Raw genomic sequence first — 20,919 nt, forward strand, 5'->3', positions numbered from 1 at the left:
TGGATATTTATAAAGGTCTCTGATAGAATGAATGAAAAAGTAGGCAAAGAAATTTAACACTGATTACTGAATACATGAACTCAGAATTGTATTAGATATTATCATCAATAGTTATATTAAAATAAAAACAATACAACTTACGCATCCCACAATGTATCCAAATTTCAAGATGTTATACAAAATAAACATATAAAATTTTTTGTCAATTTATTTTTAATTTTTTGTATTATTTCAAGAGAGGGTTATGGAGGGTGACCTCAAATTTGCAATCCTCCTGCTTCAGCCTCCCAGGTAGGTTGGATTACAGGTGTGCACCACCATGCCCAGTGTGTCAATTTAAAAAGAAATAAAATTAAAACAATATACTAAGCAGTTATGTGTGGAATTAATTTTAAAAACAACTGTCCTGATATATACAAATGAATACATGTAGGAAATTTTTCTTTTTTTGCTGTTCCTTTTTTTTTTTTTTTTTTTTTTTTTGGTACCAGGGATTGAACTCAGAGGCACTCAACTACTAAGCCACATCTCCAGCCCTGTTTTGTATTTTATTTACAGACAGAGTCTCTCTGAGTTACTTAGAACCTCACTTTCGTTGAGGCTGGCTTTGAACTCGCAATCCTCCTGCTCAGCCTCCCAAGCTGCTGGGATTACACGTATGTGCCATCACTCCCGGCTTATTGTTCCATATTTTTATTGGTGCATTATAGTTATACATAATGATGAGATTTGTTGTTACATATTGATGTATGCACAAGATATAACAATATAATTTGATAAGTATCATTACCCAGTTCTTTCCCTTTCCTATTCCTTTACTCTACTGGTCTCCCTTCAATTTTCATGAGATTCCCCCCACCAACTTTTTTCCTTTATCCTCTCTAGAGTCCACACATGATCCTTGACATTATGAGTTTGGCTTATTTCACTTAATAAAATACCCATCCACTTTTCTGCAAATGACGTATTTCACTTTTCTTTATGATTGGATAAAACTCCATTGTATACATATACCACATTTTCTTTATCTGTTCACCCACTGATAAACAGGTAGGCTGGTTCCATAGCTTGGCTATTGTGAATTGTGCTGCTATAAACATGGTTATGCACGTACTACTATAGTAAGCAAACTTTGATTCTTTAGAATAACTACCAAGGAGTGGTATAGCTGAGTAATATGTTGGTTTCCTGCATAGTCTTCTGAAGAATCTCCATACTGATTTGCAAAGTGGTTGTACTAAATTACAATCCCACCAACACTTGGAAAAGTGTCCCTTTTCCCCCACTTCCTCTTCAGCAATTCTTATCATTTGTATTCTTGATGGCTATCACTGTAACTGAATGAGATAAAATTTCAGTATAGTTTTGATTTGCATTTCCCTAACTGCTAAAGACATTGAACCTTTTTCAAATATTTGTTAGCCATTTGTATTTCTTTTGAGAAATGTCTGTTAAGTTACTTTGCCCATTTACTGAATTACCTGTTTTAGGGGTCCGAGTTCTTTCTATATTCTGGGTATTAATATCCTATCAGAAGAGAAACTAGCAAAATTTTTCTCCATTCTGTAGGCTCTCTCTTCACATTTTTAACTGTTTGTTCTGCTGTGTAGAAGCTTTTCAGTTTGATGCCATCCCATTTATTAATTCTCAATATTATTTCCTATAGGGTTCAGGAGGCCTATTGAGGAAGTCATTGCCTGGGCCTATATGTTGGAGTGTTGACCCTATGCTTTCTTCTTAGTTGCAAAGTTGCTGGTCTAACTCCTAAGTCTTTGATCCATTTCGAGTTGGCTATTGTGCAAAGTAAGAAACAGGAATCTAGCCTTACTCTTCTATATATGGAGAGCCAGTATTCACAGCAACATGAAAACATTAAAATGACTACCTGTTCTCCAACATACATTTTTGGTGCCTTTGTCAAGGATCAGTATCTGTATGGGTTTGTCTCTATCTCTTCTATTCCGTTCCAGTGGTCTATGTACTCATTTTTATGCCAGTACCATGCAGTTTTTGTTATTATAGCTCTGAAGTATAATTTGAACTCAGGTATTGTGATGTTTGTTTTTTTTGTTGTTGTTGTTTGTTTTTTACTTAGGATTGATTTGGATATTTGGGGCTCTTTATTCTTCCAAAAGAATTTTAGAATTGATTTTCCTAATTCTGTCAAGAATCTCATTAGTATTTTGATGAGAAGTACATTGAATCTGTACATCAGTTTTGATAATATGATCATTTTAACAATATCAATTCTCTGTATCCATGAACGTGGGAGATATTTCTATCTTCTAGTAACTTGAATTTCTTTATTCGGGGTTCAATAATTTACATTGAAGACGTCTTTCATCTCCTTGTTTAGGTTTATTCCTAGGTACCTTTTTATTTTTTTAAGGCTTTTGTGAATGGGACTGTTTTCCTGATTTCTTCTTCAGCAAATTAATTATTGATGTAGGAAAGTTATTGATTTTGTATGCTTTATACTTAGGAAAATTTCCTAATGACAGACACATACTAATTCAAAACAGGTTCCTCTCAAGGAACCTAAGTGTAACATGAGATAACAGGCTCTGAAAAAATATTGGTATTCTGAAAAAAGCATCCAAAAGGTAGTTTAGGTGATGATGAGACTATTGGAAAAATCTGAATAAAACTATTTTATGAATGTAAAAGTAGGCTAGGGCTGAGGTTGTGACTCAGTGGTAGAGTGCTTGCCTCACCTGTGTGAGGCACTATGTTTGATTCTCAGCACCGCAAATAAATAAATAAATAAAATAAAGGTCCATCATCAACTAAAAAAAAAATTTCTGAAAAAGTAAGCTAAAGTAGCATTTCTAAACTATTGTTTTCTACTTTAAATGTATGTGTAAATGTTTAACCAAGTTACCAAAAAGATATATAATTAGGCCCTCAACTATTCCACCTATATTTATCAAGCTTTCTATATTTAAGTTTATCAAACTTGGGGCTTCTCATTGGGAAAAGAAATGCTTTACATTCAAGCATAGTTTGCATAGTTAGGTATAATATGCCATTTAATCATAAAACTCTAATATTTTGAAATAATACTTATTTAAAGTTAAATTATTCAATACCTAATACTTATTATACATGTCACTATAGGTTTATTAAATATAAAGTTGCTTTTTTGTAACATGCAAAAGGAAGTGCTCAACATAATGATGTGGTATGTCATCTGGAATGGGGTTTGAAGGTTTCCTAGTGGCTAATTCTTAGGCAAATTAAACAATAAAATTACTAAGTACAAGAGTGAATTACAAAGTATTGGAGAAAAAAAATGAAATCCAGGACCAGGGTTGTGGCTCAGTGGTAGAGCGCTTGCCTGGCATGTGTGAGGCCCTGGGTTCAATTCACAGCACTACATATAAATAAATAAAATAAAGGTCCATTGACAAATAACTTTTTTTTTAATTTTTAAAAATTAAATCCAGGAGTCAATACCAAAAACAAATAGATAACTAAGTGGAAGAGAAGAGAAGGCTCTGCTTTACAGCAGAGTGCCATGATCTGATAATAATATAGGGATGGTAATACAGGAGTTGAAAAATTATCATTTTGTAATCACAATCATAAAGACTAAATCAGACAAGAATCATGAATGATTGCTAGATCAAGGAGAAAATTTTGATAAGGAGCAGTATGTTTTTATAGTCTTAAAATTGTTCTCTCTAATACTAGTTTAATTTTTTTAAATGCTCCTGAAAGTTTGAAATTGCTTCCAAATAAAAAATTTGAAAATGGCTGTTATCTAACAGTAGCCAATTTTTTTTAATGAAAGGTTATTATATGTAATAAAAGAATATTCTTTAGGACTTTAATATTTAGCAAATTTTTTTCTCTTCAGCTCATTTTTCATCAATTTTAAGACTATATAATTAAGACACTTTTTTATACCACTAAGAATGACAGAGAAAGGTGACAATTATAAGATGTTATCAACTATAAATCACATCACAATTTCAGGGATGTTAAATATGAAAACATAAGTCTTACAAATGAGGAAATATGATTTTTACACATGGTCAAATTTGCAAACAACTTTTTTAAACATGCATACATCACCATACCGTAGTGATTTTATGCTGAATTGAACTTTTTCTGTTACCTGAAAATAGGTAGCAGGATCCAAAGATTGGAACAAAATAGAACTAAGTATTCTACTTCCTACAGAAAACTAAAAATGGTTGGGGACCACACATCTTCTCCTAGCTTTCATAAGGACAAAGGGGCTGTGATGTCATCAATTGTTATCTCGGTTGCCTCCACCATAATTCCAGTCCAAGAAATGTAGAAGGGAGACATACGGAGTAGTCACAGTATACAGCAATCTTGATGAAGAGGTTTTTTTTCTCTTGCTTATCACCAATTTCTCCCATTCCTTGAAGCCAAGTGAATAAAAATGTGCATTTCCAATTTTTTTGCCACTACAAGCAGTGCTGTTTATTAATAAACATCTTTAAAAATATCTTTATATAGCATTACTCTTATCTCCAATAGAATAATTTCCCTAAGACCAATGTATCCAATTATAGGACTTTTTAAAAAATATTTTTACATGCTGCCACATTGTTTTTTCAAAATGGGTGTACACACACACTAGACACTTTCATTAACAACATGAGAATATTCTTTTTCCTGTATCTGTACCATCACTACATATTTTTCCAATCTGATATCTTGTGCTTACTTTCATTTACATCTCCATATTTGTGAATTAAGACATCTTTAAATATGCTAGGCATCTCAACAGCTTTTCCATGGTTTATTTATTCATACTCTGGATTTTCTCCTTTGTTTTCTTCCAATTGTTTAGAAATGTGATAACTACAATACGAATATTCTTTCAGAATTATCATCTGTTATTGACTTTGTTTACAGTATTGTTTGTCCTACAAGTTTTGTTTTGTGAATACCTTTCCTATGAAAGATAAACAATTTGTGTCTAAGCATTTATATATTTTAAAAATATATATCTATATTTTAAGCCTACTCAAATGGAAAAATAATTCAAAAGTTAAGGTATTTGTGCTGTATATGCAAATAAGAGAAAATAAAAGGGTTGAAAGAATTATTGAAAAACTAAGGTAATTGCATGTATATTTTCCCCATCAAATGAGATTTTCAGTGAATTTAGTTATATGTAACTTGAAGAGTTATAATAATAACGCTGGAGACAGCATTATTATTCTCATCTTCATTTTTAATTGGAGAAAGTATAATGAAAAGCCACACTGAGCAACAGAGTTGATTCAATAGCTTGTCTTTTAAAAGTAGTATCAATGTCAACACAAGTTTTGATAGCATTTAGGAGCAAGATACTTACCTTTCAATAGCTAATTCTTTGTTAGAAAGTTGCTGCACTGTAATCACAACCTTCTTCTCTATTCCTTGCTTTAATTTGAAATAAAATTTATCTCTATCCTTTGGCACAGGGCTGAAATATTCAAAAAGAACAAAAATTACCAATATAATAATATAATCAAATAAGATAACCTATTCCAAGGTTTGAACAAGACAATCAAGTATTTAAGCAATGACTCTTAAGATGTGTTACATTCTTCGCCTGAGTTTGCGGCTCAGTGGTAGAGCATGCAATGCGCCTAGCACATGTGAGGCACTAGGTTTGGTCCTCAGCACCACATATAAATAATTGAATAAAATAAAATTTTTTAAAAAATGTGCTGGGCTGGGGCTATAGCTCAGTTGGTAGAGCACTTGCCTTGCATGCACAAGGCCCTGGGTTCAATCCCCACACCACAAATATATAAATAAATAGATAAATAATAAATAAATACAATGTGCTAAACTCTCACCTTGCCACAGACAACAAACTATAAATTTTATTGTCAGAAACAGAAATTTCCATTAATTTTTAAATTGGACTTAAAAGAGCCTTACATTTCATCTCCTAACCAAGTTTAAAACCAAGATGTAACATGATACAATTGGGCTGAGGTTGTGGCTCAGTGGTAGAGCTCTCGCTTGGCAGGTGTGAAGCACTGGGTTCAATCCTCAGCACCATTTTTAAATAAATAAATAAAATAAAGGTATTGTGTCCATCTACAACTAAAAAAAATTAAAGCTATAATTGCAAGTTTTATTTATTGTTTAAAAAATTTTTAAATATAGTTTATTCGCTATTTTTAAGACAGTCACATTTCTGGTTTAGCTGGCTGGATAGTCGTGGGTGCCTATTATATAGTGAAACAGAAGGCAAAAACATTGAGAACTTTAATTTTAAGACAGCATTCAAGATGTTATGACATATTCAAAAACACACAAAGAAAAGACTGACCAAGATAGATAGCAGTAAGTTAATCAAATTCAAGTCTAAACCAAACAATTCTTTTGGGGGGAAGCCAATACTGAGGATTGAACCCAGAGCACCTTAACCAGTGAGTTACATCCTCAGCCCTTTTTATTTTTTATTTTGAATCAGGGTCTCACTAAGTTGCCAGGTTGGCCTGGAACTTGTAATCCTCCTGCTTAAACATCCCAAGTAGCTGGGATTACAGGTATGTGTCCCCATATCTAGCTAAACTCATTATTCATATAATGAATTAATTCATTAAAACAATAAATGTTGAAGATAGAAGTTCTCAACTGAAAAGGAAAACTATCAGGAACAACTTATTTGATCTGAGATTCTATTTCTACATCTTTAAATATACAGATAAATTATCTTCCTAGTAATTACTGTTAGAATTAAAAGCACAGTTAAGGCATATAGGTGGTTATTAAATAGTATAAATATTTCTTATTAATTGCCTGTTTTTAAACTGGAGAAAAACATTTTAAATGTCCAATAGAAAAAAAATGGACAACTAAATGACAGCTGAACTATATAATATACTATTAGTTACCATTAAAAAGTATTTTAAAATATTTTAATGAGAAATTCTTAAAATGTAAAGAAACTACTTGTATATATACAATCATTTTAAAATTCCCTTAGAAATAAAGAAAGGGGATAAACTAAATATTAGAAGTAATTACCTATGGCTGGCAAGATTAAAGTTTCTCCTTCTATTTTTATTATTTTACTAAATTTATTATAATAAACTTTAGTACTTTTAAATTATTAAGAAAATCATTTAAATATCTGAAAAGCATCAGAACAATGAAACATATTCACCAAATATTCCTTTACCAGTTTAACATTTTATGCCAACATTGTCTAGCTTGGGGAAATTTTAGATTAGCCAATATTATATTTCAGGCATAATGATATATTTTTTTCCTTCACAAATAACCTCACCTAAAGTTTCCTTTTCCATCATCTTCTTTTACCTCCAAGGAGACACCAAAGGTAAACACATCACTGTCGGGAGTAGGAATAATCGAGTCTTTAACATCAGACACTTGTCTGGAAGAACGTTTGAATGCTGTACAGAAACTATATAAAATTCTGCTTACCTAAAAAAATAAAAATGGAAATACCATTAGGCATGAGTTTTAACTGCATTCTGATACCCTTCTCTGATTTTTGAGTCTGTTACTTTCCATGATCACAATTTTCTTAAGTAGAAAAAAGATATATAATCTAAGAATCCATTAGTAATTTAGATATTGCATAAATATTTTTCATCACTTATGCATTAAAGAGGGGTGAGTCAAAACCATATGTGGTAAATGTAGACAGATCATCCTAACTCTAAATAAATCATATCCTGCAGACTATCATCAGTTTGAAGTCTAAGAGGGAAAATATTGCTAACAGTATCCCTCGAAAGGCAAATTAATTTCACAGAGTATTTTAATTTTATGAAAGTAATAAAAGGACATCATTTCAAGTATGATGTATGTTTTCAAACTTACAACAGATAAAATTCCAATGTAAACACTAGAGATGAGAACTAACATTTAGGAGCTGCAACAAGGATCTGGGAATCCTGAGAACTAGGAGACAAGACAAGGAGGTGCACTCAGGAGAAAAAGTAAGTTGATATCTTTAACAGTGATTCAGAATCCGCCCCAGTACAAAAAAGCATGATACGCCTGTCCAGGAGAGGGGGAAAAAAATACCATCAGTATCAAAGGAGATCATTTAATTATTATAAAAAACTTTCTTTGAAGAAATTCTCTGATAATACCTAATAAAAAGGCAAGATTTCCTTCCAAGAAATTGCTGAGATAGCATGTACATCATTTGTCAGGAAAAAATTATTCTATAGAGTGAAGAATATTTTATTATTATGAAAAATTTCTCTCCAGTATGGACAACAGGGTATCTTTGCTATCTGATACACAAATAGATTATCACTGTTAGAAAACTTAGATGTTATTTACTGCTATTTATCAATAATGATTTATATATATATATATATATATATATATATATATATATATATATATATCTTTTTAGTTTACATACTCCATTAATACACACTACAATATCTGATTCTCCAAAGTAGGTTTATAAAGCACGCCTGACAGAATTTGCAATACTTTTTGCAAATGATTAAAATGGGGTTCAAAACCTTTCCAAAAATCATGCAGCTATTAAGTGATTGAGTTGTCTAGAATTCTAAGTTGAGGGCTTCTTAAGGAGACTGCTTCCTAATATTATTTAGATTAGCTCCCTGATTATCAATGACTTTCTCTTGTAGAATAGTAAAATAGGGAAATAAATTCAACAAGTTTATATGTATATGTGCCTCACTAGAGTAGAGAAATATGCCCAAGTGTATTCATATTGAGGAATGGCCACCTCACTAAGAAAGAATTCTTTAAGAAACAATCAAAAAAGACATGTTTCAAATATTCTTGTTTTGTTTGTTTCAACTCTGGTATTTAAACTTGGTAATAAAAATAAACTAATTTAGGTTCATCAAGGAAGCCATATCAATTTACAGACGTCTCTGGGCTTTAAAATTCACTGAAGTATTTTGACTGGATCTTAAGATGATGCTAGGCTCTACATCTTCCAAATGTATGCTCACAAACAAGGTTTCAGCTCAAGTCTTCAATTTCTCTTTTCGCTTCTCAGCCTCAGAGGACTAGAATCTGAGCCACAGAATAAAAGCAAATCCCACTTTCAGAAATAAGCATTCATGAGAACATCACTTGAAGAGATTCCAGTATTTTTACTCAATGTTGTCATAGTATAAAAATACTAAAGGATTCTGCGAATGAAGGGATGGTGAATGGTCTTAATGTATTCTATTAGTATTAGGTCCTTCTAATGTCCACTTAAATATATATATACACATATACACACACACATAGTTATATACAGAAATAAATGGCTCATATTTTTCCTAAAGTAGCAAAATATTATAAATCCCACACCTTTCCAGAAGTTATTCTCTTCCTCATCTGCAAAAAAAAAATATATTAACATCTCATACTTGTGATCTTGAAGCAACAACTTCGAATCTCTTATCCCATCCATAGGTTGAATAATGAAAATGAGGTGAAACAAGAGGGGTTAAGCAAAGGTCATATTTTCAATACCTCAAAATGGTAAATTAAAAGTAAAAAGATTACTCTGAATATTAACAAATCTTTTACTTATTAGATAAATTCAAATTGTCATTGAATATATTGCTTTACAAATACAACTTTTTTAATTCATTTAAAACAAGAGTACTCCTTCAGCAATAAAAATTTGTTAAAGAATGCAGTCTTTCTTATTTTTCTACTTTTCTACTTTACTTTTATTCATATATTCTGGCATAAGCTTTTTCTGTATACATACAGCCTAACACATTCAAAAACAACTAGTCCTCAAACTTTTAGTACCCACATTTACATGTTAATCAGTGATTACCCTAAACTCCTTTTCAATGTCAATTAATAGTTTCTTAAATTAGCTGATTAACATTATTTTTTTAACATTTTTAGCAACTGTAGAAATATTCCTGCCCACCTAAAGTTCAACTTTGGTTGTAGTACCATATTTCGTTCACAGTGGTTATGTATGCTTAAAAGTATTTTACTATGTTATCCCATTACAATCATATATAAACAAGTAAAAACAATAAAAGCAGCAAAGGTTTGATATTCATAAGAACTGTAGGCCTCAACTCTAGAGACAATTAAAACAATGTTAAAACAAATTAACTTACTCAAGACATTTTTGAGTTACAGTGCTAGGGATACAGAAGAGAACATGGAAGTTACATTGTAACAAATTTAAGTTGAATATACTTGGTTTGGGAAAGTAAAAATAATTAGGTAAGCCAAAACCAAAAATATTTAGCCTAAGATACATACTTAATGAACTTAGCTCAATAATTTTAGTGTTAAGAAGGAAAACGTAATCAAACAACACAATATAAATATGCTATTGAAGACTATACCTAGAAAGTGAAGTGTAAATAATGACTTTAAATTACTTTTAGTTCTTTGGGTACAATGTACTTCCTAAATAAAATGTGAAATCCAATGTCTACTTTTTACATATGCAATTAAAATGTTTTTTAAGCAAGCATCATAATATGTGAAATTAGGGAAACACATATATAATTTTAGAAAAATTAAGTCAAATTCCATTGATATTTATTCTCTCCTGTCCCTTCTCATCCCTTCTTCTCACCCTTTTATTTTCTTTGTGTCAGACATACCAGCAAGCTTGCCACATCAAAAGGCTACATCACCAAAAAAGGCAAAGAATTAGACAAATTCTAAAGAGGATGGTAAGGCCTCAGGAATTTATTTTTAAAAGGTTAAGTATATGGAGCGAACCCAGAGTGGTAAAGAATAATGGGGAAAAAAACAGACTGCACCTTTCTTTTGGAGAATTATATACAACAACATATTAACTTCATTAACAGCATTTAATACTAACCTTATCATACAAGTTGTTATTTCCACCAAAAAGGTTAAAATCACTTGTAAATTCTACAGTGTGTGTGAACAAGCTGAATCCTATAAGTGACCCAAGGATTGTCAAGGTAAATTAATAAAAAATGATTTCAATGTCTATGGATTCTTGAAACAAATTGGATAGTCAAAATTATGTGAAGAAAATTAAAACTACATACCATGGCAAATACTTCATATATGTTACATTATTGAAATACACACAAAAATAATTATCTAGAAGGGGCATTTTCATTGCAGAAGGCAAAGATTAATTGATAAATAAAACAGAACTATTTTTCCCCAAAAGCAGTACCCATAGAAAGCACTAATAAACACAAAACTTTGTTATCTTCTTGGGGTTGTTGTTATTTTTAAATGAGGGTGGGAAGACAGCACCCATAGGTATCTGGAATGGAAATATCCCAAAATTTTAACCATGGTAGAATTCAGGTCACCTTATATTTTCTTCTTTATTTCAGTATTTTGCAAAGTCTCAAATATGTATTATATGTTAAAAGTCCAAACAAAGCTATTATATAACAAAGCATTTACTTAAATATAGCTAGGGTTTCCAAGATAAAGCCTTTCTATTAATATTGGTGTATGATAACCTACTCTTTCAGAAACATCATGTATCAAGTAAATGTTCATCCAAAAAATGTAGGAAAAAACATTCTACGAACAGGATCCTAAAACAACTTGTTGTTTTAAACAACTTGTAAATACATGTGTCATTGAAAGAACCTATTACATTCACTGTAATTAAAAAATTATCGGGGGTGCTGGGGTTGTGGCTCGGAGGTAGAATGCTCGACTAGCATGCGTGAGGCACTAGGTTTGATCCTCAGCACCACATTAAAAAAATAAATAAAGATATTGTGTCCACCTATAACTAAAAAATAAATATTTTTTAAAAAATTATTAGGGCTGGGGTTGTGGCTCAACAGTAGAGTGCTTGCCTAGCATGTATGAGGCACTGGGTTCGATCCTCAGCACCACATGAAAATAAATAAACAAAATAAAGGTATTGTGTTCAACTACAACTAAAAATATATTTTTAAAAAAAAAAATTCAAGAAATATTTTTGAAATTATAAAATTCAAAGAAAACATAACCAGAATATTTCTGAATCATCTTTCAAAATAAGGCAAGTAACTGTACATGAATATGTTTTTAGAAATATTTTCCAATGCAAGAAGTAGTTTTATTTTATATAGCAGTATACTGGCAAGCCCAAGAAAATGTACTGCACTAAAAACTCATCTTCCCAACTGATACTATTGACATTTAGCACAAAATACATTTGAATGCCTTTAACTCCACATGAGGAAAAACTGTGCTTGTAATAACACTGACAGTCACTAGTATTAATATAATTATAACACAAAAACATCATAAAAAATGTTTTGAAGAAAATGATCTTACTCAATAACAGAAATAAAATCTCTTACTCAATAACAGAAATAAAATCTCAGAGAGTCAATCAAGCCTTCTAAAGTATCTTTTAAAAGTTCTGTATAACATATCCATAAAGATGCAACTAGAATTGGTGACTTGGCTTTTTTCACTATATCTGATATTTTGCTAAGACTGCAATTCTTTGTCAGAAGCCTACCACATAACTCTCTCTGCACAAACATTAAGATAATTCTGATTGGACAGACCAATTCTTTTGCCATAGGACACAGAGATCCACTCCAACAGAGTCCTGCAGAAGAATATCCAGAGTCAAATGTGTCCTGACCCTTCTGTAGGAACCCCTAACCCTTGCATCACAGCTGTCCAAGAGAGCCATCACTGGGATCCCCTTCTGTCACCATTGGTGCCTGCTGCTTGAAGATTTTTACAGTGAAGTGACAGCATCACAGTGACAACAGACAGTAGTAGCCATGCAGTTACTCCTGCTTGAAAAGTCATCTTCTTGCCTTTAACAGAAAAACCTCTGTAGATGTCATCCAGGGACTCTGGGGAGGAAAAAAAGGAAAATAAATCAGTGTCATTGCCACACAGTACATACTTAATCAAAAGAATACCTGTCACATGGCTCCTAGGCTATCTAAGCCAATTGCTTGTAACCACCAAAAGGGACTTAACTACTGAGGACTACAGTTGTCCCTTTATTACAAAACAGGAAATTTCCAGGAACCAGATAACAAGTAATTAAATGGCTTTGGATTAACTATAAATTTTAGGGAAGACAAGATGATGCTTATAGCTTCTAAAAAAAAAACTTGAGTAAACCACAAAGGTAGGTGAAAGGCAAAATATGTTCCTGATAAATCCCCTTATAAACATAACTGAGGGTTCTGGGATTGTATCTCTGTGAGAGCACTCTTGCCTAGCATGTGTGAGGCACTAGGTTTGATACTCAGCACCACATAAAAAATAAATAAAATAAAGGTACTGCATCCATCTACAACTAAAAACAATATTTGGAAAAAAGAAAAAAAAACTGAAAGACAAAAATTCACATTTTCTATAATATTTAAGCAACAAGTAAGTTGTTGCTGAAAACATATTACTCCTTAGAGTGAATGACTTTAACTTCAAACCCAGCTCTACTATCCATTCCCTTAGCCTGGGGATAAACAAAAGGTAACTACACAATTCATTATTCAAAACCACAACCCTTTTGAAAATATTGGCAAATGACCTAGACAGTAGGCATAAAGTAGGACTGCTCTAAATAAATATGTATGCCATGGATATTATGAGTATCAAGTATGTGCTTGGCACATGCCTGGCATAAGCACTGCATTTATATTGGGTTAGTCTTCATTTCAAAATGATATCTCACAATAAGGTTCTATGATCACTGTGTGTATATATTTCTCCTTCAAACACTGTATATTACCTACCACCAATGGCCCACAGTATAACACTTTCAAAAACATCATCTAAATATGGAAATCATGTACCAAATAAATGCTCTAGATATATAATAAATACTCTTTAATATGCAACATGATCAGTCTAAGAATTCCCCATTTTTCTCCCACTGATTACCCACTGTCAGAGCTCTTAAAAAAAAAAAAAAAAAAAAAAAAACAAGCAAACACTTCTCCAACTCAGAAACAAGTAGATACTATAATCCCAAAAGAGAGTTTCATACCATCACAGTTATGGAAAATGCAGCAAGGTCCCTTTCAATTTCCTCCTATAGCAGCATTTCTATTTCTCCAAGCAGTAGGTTGTCCAGTTCTTCAAAGTTCATTTTCTTGAGATTGGGCTCCAGTGATCCAGAAACCACACAGGTGTATTAAATGACAGCTGCCAACATGAAATGCCAGGACTCTACCATCTGCTTCCCCACCTCTGTAGTGGAGTTTATAAGGATCAAAAACAGCCCCCCTCACTCACAAAACACACATGTATTCTTTCACACATTTTGAAGCATGCCTACTGTGTACCAGGCACACCAGCAACACACTTGTACTCATTTCACTTTCCTATCTATCACATCTTTTTGAGCAAGATATGGAAATATACATAGATACCTAAATGTCAGGATGAAATAGTATAAGGCCTATCTGAAAAACAAAACACAAAACTTGAACTTCTTATACAAAGCATAGGTTGTGGCAGAAAATTTATATATTTATGATCTAAATTATATGTCTGTACATGTTCGTTTTAGTATAAAACAAACTGATGATCACCAGGGCATAAGAATTAATATCCATCGTGCTTCTTATCAAAATTACATAGATCTACATTTCTATACATTCTAATTTTGTGACCAGAAATAAAAAACTCTCAAAACTATTATTACAATAGTTTGTGCATATTTCATGGTAAATGGAGACTAGAAATAACTGTTGCTTTTAGCATTTTCTGACAATTGATATTTTCAAAATTGCCCATCCAATCCCATTTAAAAATGCCTTTGAAATTATTGCAAGTAATAAACTCCTAATAATACTTCTTTTAATTTGGGGACAATTCAAGAGATGCAGCAAAGAATATTTCCCCATGTATTTTACAACCATTTGATTCTGAGCTATTTCTCCAACCTAAGAATATACAATAGTTAATTGTTATGAACTTACTGGCATCTTCAAAAGACTATAAGTTGATAACCCTGCTGTATGTGAGCATTTATATTTTTAATTAGGTTAGTTTTCCAGAGCAGAATACAGCCTCCAAGTGATAACAAATAATCACTAGTGAAAACCACAGAGATCTATGAAACAATATTAGTGCAATATCTAAGTGAAAGTAATTATGCAACTATGAGAGACACAGGTATTGTTATAAGCACTTTTTTAAATCACATAGACCAATTTACTTGAGCAAAATGAAAGGTGAAAAAATATTCATCCTTTCTGATAAGCAATTGCTACTGTGGTAGGGTGGTAGGACAATTTATCAGTGGTATTTTTCTTTTATTCCTGCTAAATTGTGAAAGTGTCCTAACTAGAATTATCATTTTATTGTATAGATAAATCAGACTTAGCATTCAGTTCTATGCCATTATCAAGATGAACTTTGTCTTTAGAAGCAATCTCCAAATTTATATAATGTACTTATCAGGGAAATTAAGAATTCAAAAATACTATCCTAATTCAGCTCTATAGCAAATTGCCATACTATATTATACTTACTGCCTCTTTAATTTCACAGGAAAAAACATGTATCTGAAATTCTTCTGAACCATGAGAACTCTCTGTAAATGCAAAACAATTGCTCTCTGTTGTCCCATCGTGTCCACGCACACAGAATAACACTTTATAGATCGGGAAAGATGCTATCTCCACATTGCTGGATTGGTCTATGATTCTGCAGAAGAGTGATGAAAAATGAGATAAAATATGTTACTAGCAAGGAACAAAGACAGCTTTACCATATGAATGTACAATATATAAACATAACTATCTTAAAATCACAAGAATAAATTGGTAATAATAATGCTAGAAAACAGAGTATCTATATTTTCCTGCAAACCTTACACATACACATATAAATTCTTCATCTTCTTTTGACAATTTCTTTGTTCTTATTTTCCTAAGATCTAACTCGTTTACTCCAAAGCAAAGCAGGCATGGCTAGGTAAAATACTATCACTGGTTATCACTGGTTAAGACATATACTAGAACAAAAGCACAGATCATCTTGGGAAATCCATTTCTTTTCAGAGCACTATCTAAGCCTCAAGTTACTCTTTGCCCAGAAAAATGTCAGGAAATTTCAAACATATACTCAAGAACAGAACACAGAATTTAAAAGTAGTTTGAGGGATTTAGAAATAATTCTCTGATGTTCCCTACATACATCTTATGCCTTGGATTGATCTAAACAGTCAAGACCATTTCAATATCTCAAACAAAGAAACTAAGGGATAGGCTGAAGTAATACAGAAGCAACTGTCAGTAATCGTTTAGAGGTAAGTCACAACACTTAAGCCTTTGTCAAGGCATGTTTAGAAAACTGAAACTAAATAATAACACTAAAATGCATTTTGGCATTTTTAGGAGATACTGTGAAATTAATAATTTTTAAAACACTTTATAAAAATAATTTATAAGACACTTCTGAAAAACTCAAAAGCATTTTAATCAATACTATGTAAAATTTTATAGCTATTACTTCAATACAAAGAACTTAGTCATCACTCTACTTCTTTGAATGACTGTTAAAGGCTAAAGTCAGATCTTCTTGCTCCCGCAAAACAGGAAAATATAAATCTCAAGTATTTTACATGTCCTAAGGAAAATTTTGCAAATATCCCTTACCAACAGGAACACAATGTAAGCCTAAATAATGTGTACTTTGCATGTCTACGGAGAATTAAGTGAATTCACAGTAAGTCCTACATTGAATTTATGATATAATACCCTCACAACACTCAAAAGACTTAGAACATGTCTAAAGAAAAAGAAAATTAAAGTTTACCTCACAGAACCTTCTGGAACATTTGGCACATACAGAGTAACAGGAAAGGGGTACTGACTGGACAATCTCATGGTTGCCATTGCCCGTAAAGCCTCCACTTCATTACGTGGGGAAGAAACCTTCATACATCCTAAGTAGGTCAGTTTGTTAAATAAAACACTATCTTCTTCAGATAGTCCAGCTGGAGAAGATGGTCTGGGTGTGGAAATTTCTGAAGGGTAAAAAAACAGAAACACTCCAAAGTCAATACAAAACAAGTATAATTTTGCCAAATGCTCAAAGAGAAATGAAATATATCAAACAAAATTTAGATAAATACTAACTGAAAGAAAGCTGCAATGACTATATCAGTAGAAAATAAATGGGCTTCATAACAAAGAAAATACACAGGGATAAAGAAAAAATATTACATAATGATGAGTGAATTCACCTAGAAAATATAAAAATGAGTTATCCACCTAAAACAGAGCTCTAAAATACCTGAAGTAAAAATTTATAGAACCAAATGAAGAAATAGACAAATCTATAATTATACTTGGACAATTCAAACTACTACACAATAAAGCAGAGAAAAACTAAACAGAAAATCAACAAGGTATAGATGACTTAACAAGCATCTTGATCTAACAATTATAGAAAACCCAGAAACTACAGAACACACATTCTTTTCAACTTTACATAATATATTCACCAAGATATATCAAGATAAACCCCAAATTTACAACTTTTATGAAAATGCAAAAGAAATAGAATAGTCAAAAACACTTTGAAAGAGAATACTGCCTGATTTTAAGGTTTACTACAAAGCTACAATAATCAAGACAGCACGAATTTTTAAATAGGACAGACATATCAGGCAATGAAACAAAACAGAAGGTTCAGAAACAGCCTCACACACATATGGCAATAGATTTTTATTTGTTCTTTTTAGATCTATATGACAGTAGAGTGTGGCAACAGGTTTCAAACAAAGCATATTCACCAAGCCTGGTGGTCCACACTAATAATCCCAGCTATTCAGGAGGCTAAGAAAAGGATCACAAATTTGAGGCCAGCCTCAATAACTTGGCAAGACCCTATCATATAAAGCAGCCACTCCACTCCCAGGTATTAATCCCAAGAAATCAAAGTGTATTTGTTCACAAATATTCATAGCAGCTTTACTGACTAGCCCAAAACTGGAAACAACCCAGAGACCTTTAACATAATAGATTCATAAAATGAATTACAACAATAAAAAAAAAACTTGATACATGCATCAACATTGATAAATTTCAAAATAATTATGCTCACCAAAAAAAAAAAAAAACAACAGATCAAAGTATCTACTATTTAATAAATTCATAACCTGGATTTTAAATAGATCCTAAATCATATACTGGAAATAGGAAATACATTAAACTAAATTTTTATAGTTTAACTACAAGAACATAAGTGTTTTCTCAAAGAAAGTTAAAGCTGAGCTATTGTTATATGCCAATATTTTTAATTTATGCATAGGTTCATTTTATTGGGTTGCAGAAAGGACTGATTTCTCATCCCACATCTGCTGTAAAATAGCTGTATAAGCCTAAATAAGGCACTTAACTCCTCTGGTCCCCAGCTACTGTATCAGCAGCATAAGACAGTATAAATGCTTTTTAAAGGGCATTATTCCATAGAAATCTAAGAGGTCCACCAAGGTGATTTAGTGAAGATGAAGGTCCTACATCCTGCCCCACATCCATTTCAAGCAGATATGTTGTAACTACTAGGTATAGACGAAACATTTTATTTGATCTGATTCCCAGGTTCAACGTTTCCAATGTTGATAATAATAACGATGATAAATATTTTACTAGGCACAATCAAATGTACCATAACTGTAACCTTCATGTAGACGAAAATTCACTGGTAACTATCAGATTATGACTCATGGAAATCCTGAGTTAAGCAGGTAAAGAGCAAAAATATTTTCAATAAAGCCAACCTTATAGAAATGACAAAAATCACAAACAAATGTAAGGTGCTCAATTTCACCTAAATAAATAAGAATTAAGTACTAATCAAATCATATTCAATTGTCTCATCCATTCTTCAGTAGAATGATGAAAAGAATAACAAAGAAAGTGAGAGAAAAGACCCATCTTTATAATCAAATGGTATTTTAGCACATTTAAACCAGGAATGATTTGCTATTAAAGTTGAACCCAAGTAGCCAGGGTATAAAAACACAAAATAAAAAAACCAAGGTATCAAAATGCTTAAACAAAAGTTCTCATCAATATAGTTTTATAACTAACAAAAAAACACACATTTAATGTTTAGTTTAGACCACTTCAGTCTCATTTCCAGGCAGTTTCTTGGCCACTGAAGCTATCATTTCAAACCAACCATAATGCTATTGGCAAAAATGGTACTGATTTCAACTATGAAAAGATAGCAGAAATGTTCTTTTATTCAATATGTAAACTAAAAATACAGACTCAGAAAATAAATTCAGAAAACTTACCTGTAAAGCAAAGGAAATTCTTCTTACCAATAGAGATATTCAGTAAAAGATACATTTTTTAAAATGTATTTGGGATAATGGGGATTGAGAATATAAAAAGATGCACAATAGATAGTCTCAGAATATACTCGGAAATAAGAATCATATATCTTAAGTCACTGAAACGGCTAATTCATTCAAATAACTCATTAGTGTTACAATAAAAGGCAAAAGGCACTTCTTCCTTTCAAGGAATATATTAAAAAATAACTATATGAATACAGATTACCAGTATGCTTTGGGATTTTTAAGAAATTCAATGACAAAACAAAGTGCAACAAATAATACAATTTCCCATGTACCCTTAATCAAGAAAAAAGAATAATTTGTAAAGTTTGTTCCTAATGTTATATTTTTGATAAAGTCATTTTATGTGTGTATGTTTATATCTATATACACATATAAATATATATGCTGTTAAGTCCTCCTAAACTTAAATCTAGTCACAAGTATGTCTACACACTAAAATCTGTTAAATCTTTCTTGCAAATCACTAAAACATATGCTGTTTAACAATATTTATGGTATCTTTCTCATTAAGAAGTTTAAATTTTTCTTTATTAAAATTCAACTATCTGGGCTGGGGTTGTGGCTCAGTGGTAGAGCACTTGTCTAGCATGTGCAAGGCACTGGGTTCAATTCTCAGCACCACATATAGATAGGTAAGTAAAATAAACGTCCATGAACAACTAATAAAAACATTTTTAAAAATAAAAATGCAACTATCTTTTACTTTTCTGGTTTGACTTTTCCTACCTGATCCACACAAAAAAAACTTCTCCAATATTCTTTTTATTATTGATTTTTTTAAATAAATGACAGCAGAATGTTTTATAATTCATATCACACATATACAGCACAATTTTTCATACCTCTGGTTGTATATAAAGTATGTTCACACCAATTCGTGTCTTCATACATGTACTTTGGGTAATGATGTCCATCACATTCCACCATCATTGCTAACTCCCTGCCCCCTCCCTTCCCCTCCCACCCCTCTGCCCTATCTAGAGTTCATCTATTCCTCCCACACTCCCCCGCCCTACCCCACTATGAGTCAGTCACCTTATATTTCAATATTTTCTTCTTGGAAATTTGTCCCCCAACCCACACCCCATGATTGAACCTAGAAGGAACACACTAGGCACAAGCTCTAGTATGGTGCTACACCTCCTGGTCCACATTTTTTCCACTTTTAAATTTTTGATTCACTAGGAATAATTCTAGTATATAAACTAAAAACCTAATTTTATTTTAAGAGAAACAACTACTCCAACACCATTTATTGACTATCCATCATTTCCCCTACCAAATTGTGAGAATAATTCTGCCAATCTTTTTCTTTCTAATCATCAGATATCATTTCTTTCTCCAGTCATCTTTCATGGGGTGAAGTCTCCAGCAGAGGAATACTGAGACATAACAGGACAGCTAACAGTGTCAAAGAGCTAATGCACTTTGTTCAGATGCATCTTAATGAGAATATATCTAATCTGAGGGATAAAATATATAACAAGATTTTGATAGATATCATTTATCAAGTAAAGTAAATTTCCTTCTATTCTCAGTTTGACAAAAACTTTATGTATCTAATATACATAAAAAATCTTGATTTTTGTCTGCTACTTTTTCTATGTCTACTGATTTGATATTTCTCTTCTCAATATGTATGT

The 20,919-nt window shown here is 31.9% G+C and overlaps 1 protein-coding gene across 4 annotated transcripts in view; it reads right to left on the bottom strand.

The window, feature by feature from the left end:
• Rabgap1l (RAB GTPase activating protein 1 like) overlaps nucleotides 1–20,919 on the bottom strand; it is a 612,968-nt gene that overhangs the window by 528,223 nt on the left and 63,826 nt on the right. For all 4 annotated transcript variants that reach the window (XM_076872863.2, XM_076872862.2, XM_076872861.2 and 1 more), the window contains exons 4-7: nucleotides 16,717–16,927; nucleotides 15,429–15,603; nucleotides 7,274–7,431; nucleotides 5,339–5,449 (exon numbers count right to left, since the gene is read on the bottom strand). In XM_076872863.2, the coding sequence (XP_076728978.2) occupies nucleotides 5,339–5,449; nucleotides 7,274–7,431; nucleotides 15,429–15,603; nucleotides 16,717–16,927 (655 nt within the window). The remainder of the gene's footprint in view (nucleotides 1–5,338; nucleotides 5,450–7,273; nucleotides 7,432–15,428; nucleotides 15,604–16,716; nucleotides 16,928–20,919) is intronic.

Source organism: Callospermophilus lateralis, chromosome 13 (assembly GCF_048772815.1).
Source record: "Callospermophilus lateralis isolate mCalLat2 chromosome 13, mCalLat2.hap1, whole genome shotgun sequence".
Taxonomy (NCBI): Eukaryota; Metazoa; Chordata; class Mammalia; order Rodentia; family Sciuridae; genus Callospermophilus; species Callospermophilus lateralis.